This window comes from Apodemus sylvaticus, chromosome 21 (genome assembly GCF_947179515.1).
Source record: "Apodemus sylvaticus chromosome 21, mApoSyl1.1, whole genome shotgun sequence".
NCBI classification, from domain to species: Eukaryota; Metazoa; Chordata; class Mammalia; order Rodentia; family Muridae; genus Apodemus; species Apodemus sylvaticus.
Window position 1 is genome coordinate 39357101 of NC_067492.1, and position 18406 is coordinate 39375506.

General features: G+C 40.7%; 1 protein-coding gene across 15 annotated transcripts in view; it reads right to left on the reverse strand.

Moving 5' to 3' along the window:
- Window positions 1–18406, reverse strand: part of Chd9 (chromodomain helicase DNA binding protein 9) — a 218723-nt gene that overhangs the window by 18171 nt on the left and 182146 nt on the right. For 12 of the 15 annotated variants that reach the window (XM_052166952.1, XM_052166957.1, XM_052166950.1 and 9 more), the window contains 10 exons: window positions 14496–14599; window positions 13418–13535; window positions 12669–12726; window positions 10565–10607; window positions 9141–9360; window positions 8108–8310; window positions 4546–5451; window positions 3692–3852; window positions 2150–2422; window positions 1195–1363 (listed from right to left, as the gene is read on the reverse strand). In XM_052166952.1, the coding sequence (XP_052022912.1) occupies window positions 1195–1363; window positions 2150–2422; window positions 3692–3852; window positions 4546–5451; window positions 8108–8310; window positions 9141–9360; window positions 10565–10607; window positions 12669–12726; window positions 13418–13535; window positions 14496–14599 (2255 nt within the window). The remainder of the gene's footprint in view (window positions 1–1194; window positions 1364–2149; window positions 2423–3691; window positions 3853–4545; window positions 5452–8107; window positions 8311–9140; window positions 9361–10564; window positions 10608–12668; window positions 12727–13417; window positions 13536–14495; window positions 14600–18406) is intronic. The other 3 variants (XM_052166960.1, XM_052166962.1, XM_052166959.1) reach the window with 2 other exon arrangements.

The window sequence follows — 18406 nt, forward strand, 5'->3', positions numbered from 1 at the left end:
GGTCAGAAGAGGGCATTGGAAGATTTCTAGAAGTGGAGTTGTAGATAGTTGTGAGCCAGGCCCTTTGTAAGAACAAGTGTTCTTACCCATTGAACCATCTTTCCAGCCCATGGAATCATTTTTCGTTGATTGAAGGGCACACAACATATGGCATAAATGTGTTGATTTAAGTTGCCAGAAAGGATAGAAGAAATAGAGACTCAAGGTAAAATATATTAATATGTAATTGTTTTCAAAATGCTATGATTTACCATGCAGACATAGGAAGGACAAAGCTAAGTCTATAATGCTTTTAGATGTAGAACTCCAATCATCGAGAAAAGAAACAAAACAGATCAGGAAAATGTACTTCTAAATTGAAGGTATTTTTCTGAAACTGAGACCTGCTGGCATAGGGCCATCTGAAGTGGGAGAAATCTTGTCTTGAAAGGGTCTGTGGGAGCTGAAGAGACTAGTCAGAAATAACTACTGTGTCATGTCTGCCTGGACCATCTCAAAGTGTGCTCCTCGGCAACTCTACTATCTGAAGTGTTAGTTTTCTACCAACAACCACTATCATGTGACTTAAATTACTGTTTGAAGCACAAACTATACCATCATCCCCAAATGCTACTCTAACTTTTATCTGTTAAAAGCTACTTGACAAGATGGTATCTCCATTCAAACACTTAAAATTCTCAAACCAAACTGCTATAATTCAAAATGTCATACTAAAGTTCAACAGGCCTGGTGGTGCAGTTCAGAGGTAAAGTGACTGGTTAAGCATATATGAAGTCCTGAGGGTGATTTCCAGAACACACACACACAGACAGACAGACAGACAGACAGACACACACACACACACACACACACACACACACACAGACACACACACAGACACAGACACACAGACACACACACACACACACATATACAGAGGCACAGACAGAGACAGACAGGCAGGCAGGCAGGTAGACACACACACACAGACTAACAGACACAGACTGATAGACACATATACCCAGACACACACACACACCATATATACACATCCCAGGAAATAATAATATTTAATATTATGCCAACTACTTTGTAGGTGTAAAGAGGTCCTAACACTAAAGAGAAAATAATTTTTTATTTCAAATGTGTATAAAAGAGAATTTGGGAATGACAAGGAATGTCTTAGTAATATCGAGTTACTACTTGCACATTTACCTGACACTGGCATAGATTTGGGGAGATTAACAAGGCCAGCCTCTGATGTGCTCTGGAGCTCCCGGAGGCGAGTGAGGTACTGCTGCTGGCCCAGGGCGCCATCTTCACCATCAAATGGTCTTTTCTGGGCAAGCCCCTGCTTTTGAAATGTTAACTTCAAACCACCTTCCTATTAAAAAAAAAGTCAGAACTATTATCAAGACAGAAAATGTTACTAGAAACCTTTCTATAGGATATCAAGAAAGATATTTTACTTAGAAAGAATGAAGGCAAAATCCCTGATACCCCTGAGGTTCTCCTGGTTAATCAAATCAATAGGAAATCCAATCATCAATTTTTTAAAATACAAACTAAAGTTTTTCATATGAGAGGTACAGAACTGTAGCATTCAGGGCAGACAGCATCTCAGGGTACATTAGTTATGACTTTTAGAGATATTGCTCACATGCGCGCACACACACATATACGGGTGTGACTATTTCCCTATATGCAGTATGGCCTTTCTATACGCCCTCGCTTTCTCCCTGCTTCTTCCTCAGCCTTTAAAGGGCCAGGGTTATATGTGTGTCCTCCACATTAAATCTCACCCATATTTTTGACAGCAAATAGTTGAACTTCACAGATCATATTAAAATAAGCATTTCTAATAATGGGACACATTAAATGTTTGAGAAAGTACACTGATATACCACATAAATACTAAAACGGCCAGAACAGAACAGACACATTGTTCAGACCATTCTCAGGAGAGAAGCCTACTTAGTGATGAGCCCTTTAAGGGGATACTCAGCTTGGACAACCTAGATACAGAGGGAAGCAATGCAATACTCTGAGACAAGTATGTGAAGGAAGGAAGGAAGGAAGGAGGGAAGAGTGAGGGCAGGCAGCCATTGCAGAAAAGCATGCTGCACACCGCAATCGCAACCAGTCCCTAGGGCAATAAAAATGCACATACGTCTTTGATTTTCACTGTAAACTCCTTTTCTCGTACATGCTTCTTCACCTTTGACATCTGTGCTGACTGTTCATGTTCTTCTTTGACAGCAGCAGCTGGAGGCGTGGGGACACTGGGCTCGCTGGGTTCTGTAGCTGCTCCGGGGCTATCCAGCAGTTTTGTGGTATAGAAGGACGCCACCGTGTTAGCATCATAGTGTCTTCTAGCTGATGGCCACTTCCCTTTTAGAACTGTTTGACAAATACTGTCCAAGCGGTTGATCATTACCCGGTCCTAGAAAAGCAGGAAACATCAAGGTATTCTTTTAGTAATTAGGCCAGACCTTTGGACATAAAATAATCTAAGAGCTTTGATGGTTTAAGCCAGGTATAGCAGTACGAGTAGTATGCTTATATATTCTCTTATGTATTGTAATTCTGTACATTTTTAAAGTACCAATTCCCTTTAGTGAAGTTCAAAAGCATTATACCACAAAGATATACTTATTATTTTAATATTTTATTCTTTCAACAAAGTCATGCATTCTAGGCTGTCCTTGAAGTCACTAAATAGTCCAAGGATCTTCCCAATTGGATGAATTATAGAAATGTAATATAAATGTGAACCACAATAGCCAGTTAAGCCTGAGACTCTGTGCATGTTAGCACAGTATTCTATTAGTGGAGCTGCAGCTACAGATGCAGGGTATAAAAGTAACACTTAGGAACAGGGAAGAGAAGAGGCTCCTCCATTTCTCCCTTCTCAGCCTTATTTCCAAAGGCACCCTGTATGAGTCTAGTCACACATGGGGATTATGATAATCCAGTTGTAGCTGCTTGTACCACTGAATGGACCTATTTAAAATGAACTTTTTGGTAGGTTACAACTAAAAAAGGCATTTATGGTCCTTCATTTTAAACATTCTAATGGCTGGGCGGTGATGGCACACCCCTGTAATCCCAGCACTTGGGAGGCAGAGGTAGGCGAATCTCTGAGTTTGAGGCCAGCCTGGTCTACAAAGTGAGTTCCAGGACAGCCAGGACTACACAGAGAAACCCTGTCTCGAAAAAAAAAAACAAAAAACAAACAAACAAACAAAAAAAACCCCAAAAAACCAAACCCCCCAACATTCTAAAGTTACACTGGAAAGCATGCACAGGTAAGTGGAGCTCATTTAATAGGTAGTAAGGATTTATACTATTGATGCAAATACCAAAATGTCACCATAAATTTATAGTGACCTATTTTTTCACCTTACACTATCTACTATCAGGTCAGATGTGGTGGTGCACACCTTTAATCCCAGAGCTCCCAAAGCAGGGGCAGAGGGGCAGAGGGGCAGAGGGGCAGAGGGGCAGAGGGGCAGAGGGGCAGAGGGGCAGAGGGGCAGAGGGGCAGAGGGGCAGACAGATGCCTGTGAGTGTGTGGTTAATCTGACTGCCAGAGCCATACAGGAAGACAAATAAAACAAATAAACAAATAAAACAAAAGATAAAAGAATGTCTACCATCAAAGCTAATCAGAAAACAGAATGCCCCGTCTCAGCAGTAGCCTCCTCGTTACCTTTGGCCAGTATGAGGCCGCCAGCGTACATCCGCCTGGTAACAGGTAGGCAGACTCTGGCGTCCCATGGTTTGCCGGGAAACTGTCCTGGGTTTCGTCCTGGGTGGTGCTCAGGGATGCGACGCTTTCTTCATCGTAGGCTTTCACATGAGGTGTACCTTCTAATGACAACAGTTACAGTCACCCTTTAACATCTACATGAAACCATTTATGCATACTTTTACAATCCTATGCAATTTCTTAAATTCCCCACAATTCTCCAAATAAGCTAACTCTTAGACATGGGCATGCTTGGTCACAGCACGGGAAGTTATACCAGAGAGCTGTGACAATGGACTCTAGCTCCGCAGGAAGATGAGGCTCTTTAGGCCAGAGCAGTTCCTGCGCAAGCTTGATGCCACCTCATTTCCTTGTACCTCAACTGTTGTTGCAAAGACATCCCAGAAAAAAACTGCCCGATGCTACTCTGTTGGGAAACATAAGTTCTTACTGTAGTCCTTCTATGGACTGTAGGCAGCAAGCATGGTGTATTGCTTGTCTATTTAATCTAAGGTTCTTGGTGGTTGCTATAAACATTATTTGTTCATAATAAACTTGTTCTGGGGAAAGCAGTAAATTTGAGGCAATCATAAAGAAGGCAAGTTGTTACGTAAACCTTCAGACTCCCCTGTTCCACTAATCTACAGAATAGGGATTATGTACGCAACAGTTTCCTCCTCAATTATGCTTTTCTCAGAAAATTTATAAGCATAAAATTTAAGCTTACAAAGTTAAGCATGCTTCAGCTATTTAAATCGAGTTCTATACATTTCATTTGAAAAGCTGTCATAAAGATAACAAATGTGTGCATGTACCTCGCTTTTGGACATCTTCTTCACTGTCACTTTCTTCAGATGATGATGAAGAAGATGAGGAGGAGGAGGAGGAGGATGAAGACGAGGAGGAGGATGCCGAAGAACAAGATGAGGATGAAGAAGAACTGGAGCCTGATCGAGAGTGTGAGCAAGAGGAGGAGGAAGAGGAGGAGGAGGAGGACCTGGAAGAACACGATGAACGCTCGGAATCAGAGTCCGAATCAGAACTGGATTCTGATCGTCTTTTGTGGGCTCTCTGTTTCTTAGAAGCTGGGTTTGCAGTTAGGGGTTCTGTTCTGGCTGCAACCATGCATCTGTCTGTTTCACTTTTCCCACCAGATTTCTGGTCTCCAGTAGCCTGTGATAAAACACCGTTCTTTGGACTTACAGGCTCAGATTTAACTCGTGTCCTTGTTTCCATAGAAGACATAGATTCTTCTTCAGACGACTGGGGCTCTTCTGTGAGGCTTTCATTCTTAACTTTCACATCCTCTGGGAGAGGACCTTTAGCACCTAGCAGTCTAGGCAAAGAGGTAAGAGGAGAAGCAGAAAGTGCTACTTGGTATTGCTGTAAGAGTGGGGTACAAGTCCTCGCATGAGCCGCCTTACTCTGACTGTAGCTCCTCTGAGCAGCCATGAACGAGAGTTCAGGATCACGCAGAATGTGATAGTCGGTCCGGCTGACTCCGTGTTTGGCAGCACCGATGAGCAAATCCCTATCATGAGAGCCACACTCCCACCAGATAGGTAAGTCTGGATTTGGATGGCAAAGCTTCAAGCGTTCAAACAACTGTGGGTGGCGAAGGGCCTGCTCCCGTACTTTTCTTAGAAGTTCAATGCGATATAAAGTCCTAGAAGCGCGTTCTTCTGTGATTGGTTGAATAAAAATATTTGGATCGACTAATTCTATATTGAAACAAAGACCAAAATATTAATCTCAAAAAAAGCTTTATGGAAGATTTAACACAAGGTAACTTTAAAAGCTATACTGTATCATTATAATTTCTAGAACTGTAAAAGTAAACACTTTTTAAAATTCCTAAAATCATGAAACATAATGAAAAATATCTATATTTTGAAATGAGTAACATGATCATTTCAGAAGTATATTGCCATAAATAGGAATTTATTTTTAAGAACTTTTCTAAGCTTACTTATAAATACATCTAGTGATACCCAATAAACATATGAAATCTGGCATATTTCATAGTGCATAAGGTAACTTAGGTTACAAAGACATTTTGTTTGTTTTGTTTTTTGAGCCAGGGTCTTTGTCTATATACCTGGATGTCCTGAAATTCACTATGTAGACTAGGCTGGCCTTGAACGTAGAGATCTGCCTGCTTCTGCAAACCCATATGTGCCACTACCGCCCGGCCAACAACAGGATTTTTAACGTTTGAGGGAAACGTGGTCTATCTGCTGAGCATCACACAAGTGACTAGGGAAAGGCACTCAGCTTCAGCATTAGGTTGGGGTGCATTAGGTCGGGGTACATTAGGTTGGGGTATATTAGGTCAGGGTACATTTGTTTTGAGGTAGTCCTACCTTTGGATCTGGTTAATGACTCTTGGAAATCACTTAAAAAGATAATGTGTTATTATACTAATGCAAGAATCTACCTGTAGAACTCATAATAAAAACATGTATAAAGTTTGAGCAAAAATAAAGTATTGGGTTTATAGTTTATAGGTTACAACCTATAAATGACTATAAATGAGGAAGACTTATTCCTTACAATGGAATTTCACAGAGGATCTATTGCACACAAGACTGAGTATATAGAAAGCAGTACAAACAATAGATTAATTTTTTGATTATTTTTTACTCTATGCATCTAGATTTTTTGCCTGCATGTACACGTGTGCAACTGCGTGTGTGCTTGCTGTCAAAGGGGGCCAGACGGGGGTGGAGGATTTCCTGAAACTGGAGTTACCGATGACTGTTGGCCACCATGTGGGTGCTGGGAATCAAACCAGAGCCCTGCAAAGAGCAGCCAGGCTCTCAGGCACTGAGCCATCGCCCCAGCCCACCATCAAGCTATCTTCCCAGCTCACAAACAGAATTATGAAAGATTGAGCAGAAATAGGATTTGTGAGATTCCAAGTTATTTGTCAATTATGTGGGAAAACATAAAGTAGAAAAATATATCATATAATGATCCAGATGAGTACCAACCACCCTGACAGCACAAACCTTAAACATTAGTAAACCAGGATACAGAACCTGCAACAAAGTGGGCATGGGGACACACAGCTTTCATCCCAGCACTGGGGATGCAGAGGCAGGTGCATCTCCGAGATGGAGGCTAACATGGTGTGCCAATCAAGAACTTGTTTTAAAAAAAGAAAGAAAGAAAGAAAACAACACACTGTCCGATCCTATGAAAACTCAAATTGGAATAGAAGGAAATATGGCAAAATGACTTATGATAATTGGTTCCTTTAAAGTGAGAACAATGAGGACACTCGAGTACCACATAGGGTCGGTCCTAGAACACAAATATACCTCAGAGAAGCCAAGTGGGGGAGAGATGTCTGTCATCCCAGCCCTGAGAAAAGAGGCAGAAGAACTGTGACCCAAGTTGAATTACAAGTGGGGACAAGGCCGCATAAAGCTAGGCTATGTGGCAAGACCCTGTCCCAGAACAAGCATCAAACTCCTCTCCCCAGAAATGTTCAGGGGTTAAAAAAAAAATCAACCAAAAAAAAAAATCAACCTGGTAAAATCCAAATAGCTGAACCCAAGGATTCAGTGAGCATACTATTTGGAGGGCTGAGCTAAATCTGTACTGGATATATGCAATTTGTTTTTCTTGTCATTATTTCCTAACAACACAGAATAATAATTATTTATTTAGTACCTACATTATACATATAAATATAGCAGATTCAAACTACCCTGAATTTCCTGACACTGAGCAATCAAGAGATTTGCTTCCTGATTTGGCAAACTGGCAATAAATCTGTTACAAAATAGCAGAACCAGGAGCCCAGCACTGCCCTTGCTTTGGTGTTCATCCAATCGTCTGTCCTGGCAGTTTGCGCAGCCCTGATGCTCTTGGATGCAGCCAGCCCTGGAGCACAGCAGACCTACCAGGGGCTACATCCTTAAAGGGAGCTCAGTTATCCAAAGCTCTTTAGCTAGGATGGGATGTTTGCCCATCCCCCTCTCCAAGTTAGGATTTTTGCCTTGAGTTTGTGTACAGGTCTTACACATGCTGTTACAATTGAGAGGGACTGGAAAGACGTAAGAGCCAGAGGCAGTGGATGTTACAAGGGAGTAGTGTTTTCTTGAAACAGCACAATTTATTTTCTTTTTGATTTTTGTTAGAGACAGGTCCTCTCTGCATAGCCCTGGATGGCCTGAAACTTACTATGTAGACCAGACCAGTCTTGCTCAAAGATCACCTGCCTCTGCTCATCTAATGCTAGAATTAAACAAGTTGTTTTCTTAAACTTTGGTGGGTATCTTTATTCCCTTTATCTCACTGCAGTAATAGGTCTAAGGAACAGGAGTCTATCAATATAACTGATAATAATACGGGGAATCGTATACACACCTTCTTTGGGAGGAAGACGGCAGACCCTCCGGCACATGGACATGAACGCACACAAATACTTCTCCAGACTATTATCAGTTTTCTTATGTAGCCTAGCCAGAGCTCTGAATTTTGTCCAATCAAACTGCCCTCTGTCTGGGTCAAAAACTACTCCAAATGTCGACACAACGCGATAAAAGTCAGCTTCTTCTCTCCTCGTCCACCTATAATGAATCAGATTGAGATAAAAAAAAATACATGTACATATCACTAAAATATTTATTAGTGGTGAAAATAATGACTATAACATAGATTTAAAATGCTTATGGTACTTAATGCCTTACAGGATTAAAGCCAGATTTTAGCCTTGAAAATGATTGTAAAATTCTAATTGACTTATCCATCCATAACTGAGTTGGTATAAACTGTCTGTTCCTTCAGTCATTGCCAACTGGCTTCTGCATGTTTACTAAATAAGAAAATATGCATGGAACACAAAATTATATGACCCTGTCCTTAAGTAAAATGATAGAATGTCTTTAGACAGATTTGTAGAATGAAATACTATTATTGCATGTGCTATAGAAAGAATTTTAGGAGGCAGACAAGACAGACTTGCCTAGCTCCCTGTCTCAATGTCTCTCACTTTCCCTTCAACAACAGTTTTATAAGGAAGTGGATTTGCTTTTCATTCATTCTTAAATTTTATAAATGTTATAATGTAAAATAACATAGACAAGGCTCTATTAATCATAATTTAAGTTTTGGATCTGTTGATAATTTAAATTTGTATAAAGAAATGGTATCTATGCCTTTATTTCCTAAATATTTCAATGTTAGTAAAATGACAATACTGATGAAATATTAATTGTAAACATAAGGCAATAATCTTTGCTAGTTTTTTCATAATTCTGCTTCTATAAGTAAATGTGTGTATGCATATATGTACATGAGCCTTTTGTTTTGGCCAATTAGGATGATAACTCAACTACTTCATAATCTTCTAGTGAACACACATCCACAGCTTCCATATATTAAACCGCTATGGTCTCACCTCTGCTGTCTTTCGATCTTGGCTGCCATCTTGGGGTTCAGGGCGGCTTCTTCATAGAGAGGTTGCATGACACTGGCAGGCACCGAGAAGGTGGGCTGTATTTGCTGGATGTGTCTGTTCTTATTAGTTCGCTGATATGCAGTGATGAGACGTCTCAGCCGTGTGGTCAGAGCTGATGGGGTAGGCCAGTACACTTTATCCCCTTCCATCAATTGACCCTCTGTATTTAAGAAAACTTGTATTAATAACAATGATAAAACCTAAGCAGACATTGTATGATGCTCACAGAAGACAAAACTTTAAATTTACTTTTTTTCTTTCTTCATTTAAAAAAAAAAAAAGCTGCCAGTCATGGTAACACACATGGTTAAACCCAGCACTCAGGACACAGAGAGAGTCAGTCCTGAGTTTAAGGCCAGTTTGGTCTATATAGTTGAGTTCCAGGGCAACCAGAGATACATAGTGAGTGAGACCCTTTCTCAAAAGAAAACAAAAGTTTGTATCTTTAAAAAGCATTCCAATAAAGAGTTACTTAAAGTAAGAGGAGTCTGGTGGAAGTGGAGTCAGGATGTTACCTATGCGAATGGAATTTTTCTTGCACAGAATATACAGCTCTTGGAATTCTAGGTCTAATATATCATGCTGCCTTGCAATTATTCAATGACATAAATAAATTAAAAGCCAAACAGTAAATAATGGGATACTTCATACTGTAATCCATTCTATAGAAAGGGAACATAAAATTATTTATTGAATTTATGTTAATCTGTAATAAAAGCAGTTTTAAAGCCACTAGGTAGACAAATGTGTATTTGAATATATATTTTAAACCCCCCTGTGAAGACTGGGGATGAAGATCTGTGGGAATAGTGCTTGCCTAGCAGGCATGATGTCCTGGTCTGTCATCACTGGCAGTCTACGAAACTGGAAGAGATGAGATATGCTGCAACCCTAGCACTTGGGAAGGTCAGACACTCAGTGTCATCTTTAGGTATGCAATATGTCACAGCCTGGTGACAGGAGACCCTGTCTAAAAACACAAACAGTTACTAAAAAAATCTAAACAAAACCTCACAAAACCAAAATAACAGTAATAGCAGAACTTGCTCAACTTGCTTTGGAAAGACTGAGTAATAAGGCTGTTCCCTGATGTACATATGCAAGCAATAAGAAGTTAAATGCATTATTATTGCACTAATATTTCATGATTTAACCAAGCCATAGTCAAAGTGTCTAGTCTTTAAGCTCAGAGTCAAGGCTTTGCAAACCCCAACAGAACTGTTACATTCCAGTACACAGTTTCTATGACGAGCACAGCAGTTATATGGTACTGGTGCAGATTAGCTACAGCAACAGGACTTGGTGATTTCCCTGTTGTGAGGATGTGAATTCCCAGCACTGCTAAGTGAAGAAGTGCAGCCTACCTCCGTCGGCTATGACCAGATCTCCAGGTGAGGAAACGTCATCCTTTAAAGAGACAGACATTTGTTCACAGTAATTGAATTAAAATTAGGAAAAAACAAAACAACAACAAAAAACTTCTTTATAAGAGACCCTCTTTCAACACCTTTAAAAAAAAACTGACCTATGAATTAACCCAGGAACTTACTGAACTAAGATTTTGTACCTATCCACTTAGCAAAAGCACAACACAATGTCTTGGCTAAGTTCTCACAATTACCATTTCTCCCTCTTGCCTCTGATAGTTTAAATCAGTCACTAGTTCCTTCTATAGAAAGAAAGCCAGTTTGCCCTCCTTGCTCCTCTCTAGCCCTGAGCTGCCTTAGGTTAACTGTTGAGCTGCTTTTAATGTTCTGCACATCGCTTCAAAGATGTACACTCATTCCTATGCACCAAATGGCACATCTCTTCTTTAGCTTGAACTCTGTGTGTGCATGTGCGTGTGCGTGTGCGTGTGTTTGTGTGTGTGTGTGTGTATGTGTGTGTGTGTATTCAGCTTTTTACCTGACAACAGAACAGTTCAACTGGGTGTCCCATCTCTGCCTTACATTTAGACTTCTGCAGTTTATTCCAATAACCACGTTCTTACTGACGTAGACAGTGTCTCAGCTGGGTGCCTGCAGGGGAGCCTTGTTTGCTCTGGCTAACATTGGAACATCTACAGTTGTATCTGGATGTGGACTTCATTTTACTAATACTGAAGATTCATGTCTTTTCAAATAGTGCCCTTTCTGCATGACAGCCACTCGTTCCTTTGGAATGCCTGCCAGGCAGACGGCAGGTGCAGTCGTGCAGCCAGGCAGACGGCAGGTGCAGTCGTGCAGCCAGGCAGACGGCAGGTGCAGTCGTGCAGCCAGGCAGACGGCAGGTGCAGTCGTGCAGCCAGGCAGACGGCAGGTGCAGTTGTGCAGCCAGGCAGACGGCAGGTACAGTCGTGCAGCCAGGCAGACGGCAGACGGCAGCTATAGTCATGCTGCCCTATTTCTTAACGTTTTTTTTCCCCTTTGACAGTCATTATGATGTTAAGGTTTGTCAGGAGAAGAAACTACACAGATGCCATAGAAGAAAAGGGAAACTTTTGCTTCCTACTGCTGGGGAGGTCCTCTGCCGCTCAGCAATCACCACAGCCTCTTCTAGAGCCTGGCCCCTGCTAGAGAAACTGCTCTTCTGACCAGTTTCTGCCTTGAGTGCTTTCTCGAAGAATCCCTACAGTAAGACTTTTCTTGGGAAAAGTGTTTTTGGCAACTGTATAGTATACTTCCAGCCATTTGCAGAGAGATTTCTAGGAAGGCACTCATGTGTGGGCACACATTGGCCATCTATTGAGCAATGGACATGTCCTCCCATTATAGTCTGAATTTTAGACCACACCAGGATGCAAATCCTACTTAGGGTTCTGAGTATGGTGAATGGTAGATTTCCTCTCCCTTAAATTTTTTTTACATTTATTTATGTATTATTTTTATTTATTAGTATATGCATGCTTGTGTGCATGCCAGCCATGGTGTATATGGGTATGCACAGGAACAGTTCCTTCAAGTTAGTTCTTTTAGCACCACTAAGGTCTTGTCTTTAGAGTTGGCAGTGAGCAGCCTCCTATGCTGAGCCATCCCAGTGGTCCTATATCCCCATTTATCTGATGTCCCCATGTTCCTTGCACTCTTTATAAGCTGAGTTCTCATTCCTGAAAACACGCTATTGTAAGTAGTAACCATCTACACTAACTTTCCTTGTTTAAATTAGGATGGCATCTCAGGATCCCGCTAGATGCTTCTTTTATTGCAGTCCTTTTGATGGAGGTATAACTTCTATATTTTTTGTGTTTGTCCTAGTATCTGCTTTTACTCAGTTTTTGAGTTTTGTTCCAAGATGCTCTACTTCTTAGTTCTAAGAAGTATAAAACACAGGAAAACTGCATTACACAGTCAAGCCATCCTTAATCTTGGCTAGAAGTAGATGTCAGACAATCTTAAATGATTACTCACTCATGTTCATAACTTTAAATTGATCACTTACCTATAAGGAATCCCTAATACAGAGGTTTAAAAAATGTGATCCAACACATACCTCTATATCATCTTTAAAGATCGCTGGGGCAGGCTTGTATTCTGGATCTTCCACATCCCTGTTAGAATAATGAATGTTCTAATTACTGTAAGGGACTGATGACTTTTTGGCTTGTCTTAGAGGTCAAATTGATCCCTAGCACCATGGAAAATGCCATGTGACTTGGTCCACACTTATGATCCCAGTGGAAGGAAGGAACGGATGGGGATCTCTCAGGCGAGCTCACTTACCAGCTGTGCCCACTCAGTGAGGCCCTGACAAGAGACCTCTCTCAAAAACACAAGGTAGGCAAGTCCTGAAAATAATACCTAAGGTCGGCCTATGTACATGGTCATGCTGATACAAACCCAACAGAAAGACAGACAGACAGACAGACACAGACACAGAGACACACACACACACACACACACACACACACACACACACACACACAAACCTTGAGTTGGAAAGGTTTAGTGGATTAGAGCACTTGCTGCTCTTGTAGGTTTGATTCGTGACACCCACAATACAGGTTCTAAACTCTATAACTCCAGTCCCAAGAGATCCAAAGTCCTTTTCTGACTTTTGGGATACTACACATGTAAATGTCATCCACACATTCATGAAAGCAAATCACATAAAACAGGCAAGCAAGCAAGCAAACAAACAAACAAACAGTAAACAACCCTAAAGAGCAAAGATGAACCTCACTGACTAAGTATGCTCCCAAGGGCAACTAGCACATGGAGACACAGCCGGCGCGCACATACCCGTCCATGTAGTCATTGGCTCTCTGCTCTGCAGCGACAGCCTTGTCGTCAGGCTTCCCCACTCTTTCCAAGAAACACAGTGCTGGGTCTGCTCGGATCGTGTTGTATTTTTCATAACCTGGAAATGCCACCAATTACAAAGACACAGAACAGAAAGAAGTTATGAAAACACAAGGATTCCTTATATGTAGAATACTGATATTCTGGGATTAAAGGAACATTATATTTAAGTAATACATGTTAAATATGCTGTCTGGAAATAGTCACAAAATATTAGAGTCAGATAATACCATAAAAATTTTCATGTATCTGTTACAAATACAAAAATAGAGGGAGAGCCCAGTGGTTAAGAGTGTTCTTGATCTTCTAGAAGACCCAGGGTCAGTTCCTAGGACCGATGTTAGGCTGCCTTTAACTTCAGCTCCAGGTGATCCAACATTCTCTTTTGGATGACTTGGGCATTGGATACATGTGCACACACATCATTAAAAATCAGATCTTAAAAAAAATACCACAGCAACAACAAAGAAAGTGGAACTGGAGAAATGTTTCAACAATTGAGAGCGCTGTTATTCTTGAGGAAGACCTAGGTTTGGTTCCCAGCCCCCACAAAGCAGCTCACACCCATCGCTGACTCAGGTTCCAGGTAATCTGGTACCAGCCTCTGGTGTCTGAGTGAACCAGGCATCCAAGCAGAGCACAAACATACACAGAGAAAACACATTCAGATGTGTAAAATAATAATAATAAATGCATCTTATCAACAAAAAGAAAACCAGAATAAATTGATCACACACATAATTGATGCAACTCTTCTAAGAGAGAAAACTGTGTAACACTGACAGCTCAGAGGGCAAGTAATACACGCCAACTTCTCATGAGAATTTGATTTTAGTTTGACAATCTATGGTTTTAATAATTGTGTGTGTGTGTGTGTGTGTGTGTGTGTGAGAGAGAGAGAGAGAGAGTATGTGTATAGTAAAACTATAAGTGAAAACCAATAAAAACCTAAAAATCTGTGAAAATTCCGTTATCCATAGAAAGAACTCTCCCCCCCCCCCCCCCCCGCCTTACTTACCATGCTTAAAAACCCCAATAAGAAGAGACTTGTCAGCATCAAAGTCCCACCACGCAGCAGGAACCTCGGAATGGTCTGGCTCCGGTACCCAAACATCAATGTCACTTAAAAACAGCACAACATTATCAATTTTATAAATGTGTATAAAGGAGGCAAGAGGTATAAGTGGTATAACAGCAACAAAGATCCCATCGAATAAACTAACATTACGTTCAACAAAGCCAATACATCTCAACAAGGGTGACTGTCTGGCCCTCTTAAGGCAGTCTTCTCCAACACACACAGAACCCCTCTCTGGATTGTTACAGCAGCAAATAGCTTTGTAAGAAAAATCTTCAAGTGAGAAAACCAGCTTTTGAAAGGTCAAAGGAAATGCTCTGTGTATAAGAGCTCTGTGTTATCTGAGATCAGTTTTGTTAAAATCACACTTAAAAACTTAGGGTTTTAATTCATAATTTAATCAAACTACACAAAGCACTACTTTAGTATTACTATATAAATATGTATTTATTGATATATATTTATACTATCCTGTGTAAAATGGCAGTGTCAGATTATTACTAACTATGATAAAAACCCATAATGCTTCATCAGTCTGGCTGTTTCTAGAACGATCTGGGGATAACTCTTACGCCTTTCTACCCCGTGATACCATTCTCCCTGAAATGTTCTCCAAATTATGCAGGTGACATCACCTGGAGGCCTCTTCATTTCTTTGTCAGTGATTTAAAACATGTATGTGACAAAATATACATTCCTAATGTTTGACAACTAGCAAGTGTATGTGTGTGTGAGAGTTTGTGTGTGTGTGTGTATATGTGGGTGTGCACACGTAAGCACACGTGTATGCATGTGTCCCTGTCCGTGTACATGTTTCCTGATATTCAGTAGTCAAAGGGTAGAAAATGGATGGAGCACATTGTAGAAAACAAATAGACTAAGAATTTTACTATTCAATTAGTTTCACTGTTATTTCGTGAAACTAATAATTTTTAAAGAGTCAGAGAACTAATCTCATACAAAGGAATATAATCTCTATCTTATCACTATCATTTCCTAAGTAAATTAGCAAAGCCCTTTAAGTTCTATGCTGAAAGATCTTTAATAATTTGGCTGTCATAAAAACAAGCTGACAAATGTGCTCCTGAAGCCAACAAAGAACCCTTCCCATGACCAGCTATAGCTGTGAGAGGAGGCCTGGACGGACAGCAACAGCTATGAGAGGAGGCCTGGACAGACAGCTATAGCTGTGAGAGGAGGCCTGGACAGACAGCTATAGCTGTGAGAGGAGGCCTGGACAGACAGAGTTTCCCAGGCAGATGAAGGGTGAGGAGCAGCTCAGCTTTGTGGGTAACAGTTGTCTTCAGAAGGGTTTAGCCCACGGTGAAAACATGGGGGACACGAACTCTATGATCTGTCAGCACTTTAAGCAAGATACTTCATTATATCTTTGCTATGAAACAAACCAAAACTGAAAATGTTTTGATTGAGTAGAGAAATAAAGATATTAATTTTTCTGATATTTTTCAAAAGTTGAAAAAGAGATAAAGTAAAGGAAATATATATGTACATATATATGTATATGTGTGTGTGTGTGTGTATATATATATATATATATATATATATATATTTATATATAAAAATAAAATGTTTGGTTTTTTTTGAGACAGGGTTTCTCTATATATCCCTGGCTGTCCTGGAACTCACTCTGTAGACCAGGCTGGCCTCAAACTCAGAAATCTGCCTGCCTGGGCCTCCTAAGTTCTGGGATTAAAGGCATGTGCCACCACTACCCAGCTTATTTATATTTTTTAAAGATTTATTTATTTTATGTATATGACACTAGAAGAAGGTATTGGATTCCATTACAGATGGTTGTGAGCTACCATGTAGTTGCTGGGAATCAAACTCAGGACCTTTAGAAGAGCAGTCAATAGTCTTAACCACTGAGCCATCTCTTCAGCCCAAAATACTTATTTTTGATGGAGTTTTTAACTCAAAGGTGAGGAAATGGGATCAAGCAGTGTCCCTTGTCCACCACCAGGTGGCGCTTTAAGCCTAGCTCATGTGAGGAGAAGTTTGCCCAAGTTCTTGCTTGGCAAAATCAATCAGTACTCAGACAGTTCATGGTTCGAAACTGAGTGCCACAGGAACATGAGGTGTCTGTAAACTGTTAGCAAAAGGGATCCAAGACAGATGCACATTTATTGTTGGGTTTTGCTGGGTTTTTATTGAATTTTGTTTGTTTTTGGTATAGAGGCCAGGCTGATTAGAATTCACTCTGCAGATTGGGCAGACATGAAACTTTGGTTCATTCTGCTTCAGCCTCCCAGGTGATTGATTTCTGTCTTTGAAAATGATGTGATATTTCCTGCCTAAGGCTTTTTCAAACTTCATAGGTTAAATCTTCCACTCAAAACATGTTTAGTGCCAACAACTGCAATGAATTTAAACAGATGCCTTTGTTTGTAAAGAGGCTCCTTCAGGAATTTATGATCAATGGCACGATGCTGTATTAGAGTATGTGGCCCAACGCTGACATACTGAGAGACAGGCTTAGTCCACAGAACAGAAGAAAGGGGGTGGAAGGCTTAGCAGAAAAAGGAGAGAGAGAAAATGTTCTAATCAAGAGTAATCAATCATGGCAAATGTGAAAATGTAATTTTTAAGTAAGAGGTACAGACTTGAGATAGAGATCTGAAAACATTAGAATAGAAAAAAAAAAGTTAAGCCACCAAGATGACAACCCTAAACAATGAAATCTAAGTGATAAGTGATACGAGATAGCTCATGTCAGATGTGGAGTTGGCGAACTCTAGAATGACCCAGAGTGGAAGGGGCCTGTGGGCTTATTTTGATGAGGTAGCAGAGGGGAAAAGCTGCTCACTCTGAGGGGCACTGTCCCCTCTGCCTGGACCCTCAGCTGTAGAGAATAGACTGAGCACAGGAGCTTAGTACTCTCTGCTTCCGGTCTGAGAAAGTAGCATGGCCAGCGGCTTCAAGTTCCTGACAGAAAAAAAGTTGGTCTATGACATCAAAGGGAGTATTAATATGGCAGAAGAGACACTGTGTTCAAAAGTGATGCATTTCCTATACAAATGTGTGTTTAAGGTGGAGGGGATGAAAACTTGGTAAAATCCAAAGAGAAGTAGATTTATTTTTTTTAAAAAGAAAAGGAATAATCAAGAGAACATTGACTAGGAAGCCAAGAGTAGGTCAGTAAGTCAGTGATCGCCAAAGGAAAAGAGGCAATTAGTCAGCAAGCACTTATTGAGTACTTAGTAGTTTAAGATTCTCCATTCTACTTGGGGAGGAGAATGCTCGGGATTGAACCCAGGTCCTCATGTGATAGGCAAGGGCTCCTCAGAAATCGATAGTCCCAGCCACAGATGGTAATGAATGAGAACACAATGATCAACAAAGCAGCACTTACATTACAATGGAAGAAAAAGTTTTGAATAGCAAAGGAATTAAGAGACATTAACATAAATGATTGGATTGCTTTAGATGGTATAGCAGAAAGACAACAATTCTTCTGAGCACTGAATTACATACATAGCTACTCTCTTTTTGTAATTTCTGTTTTGCCTGCACGTTTGTCTATGTACCACTTGTATGCTCTTAGTGTCCAGAAGGTGTCAGATCCCCTGGAACTGGAGTTGCAGCACTGTGAGCTGCTCTGCAAGGGCAAGAGTCTAACCCTGGGTCTTCTGGAAAAACAGACAGTGTACTGTACGCAACTGATGAGCAAACTCTGGAGCCACGTGCACGGACAGTCCTTTGGGAGATCTGGACAAAGCATCTTTGGACCAGAACAATCCAGTGCGAATAAACAGAGACCACAGAGTGGCTGGAACCAGAGTAAGGGACAAAGTGAAGGGAGTCAGAAGAGTGTGAGGCCATCTGAGGTT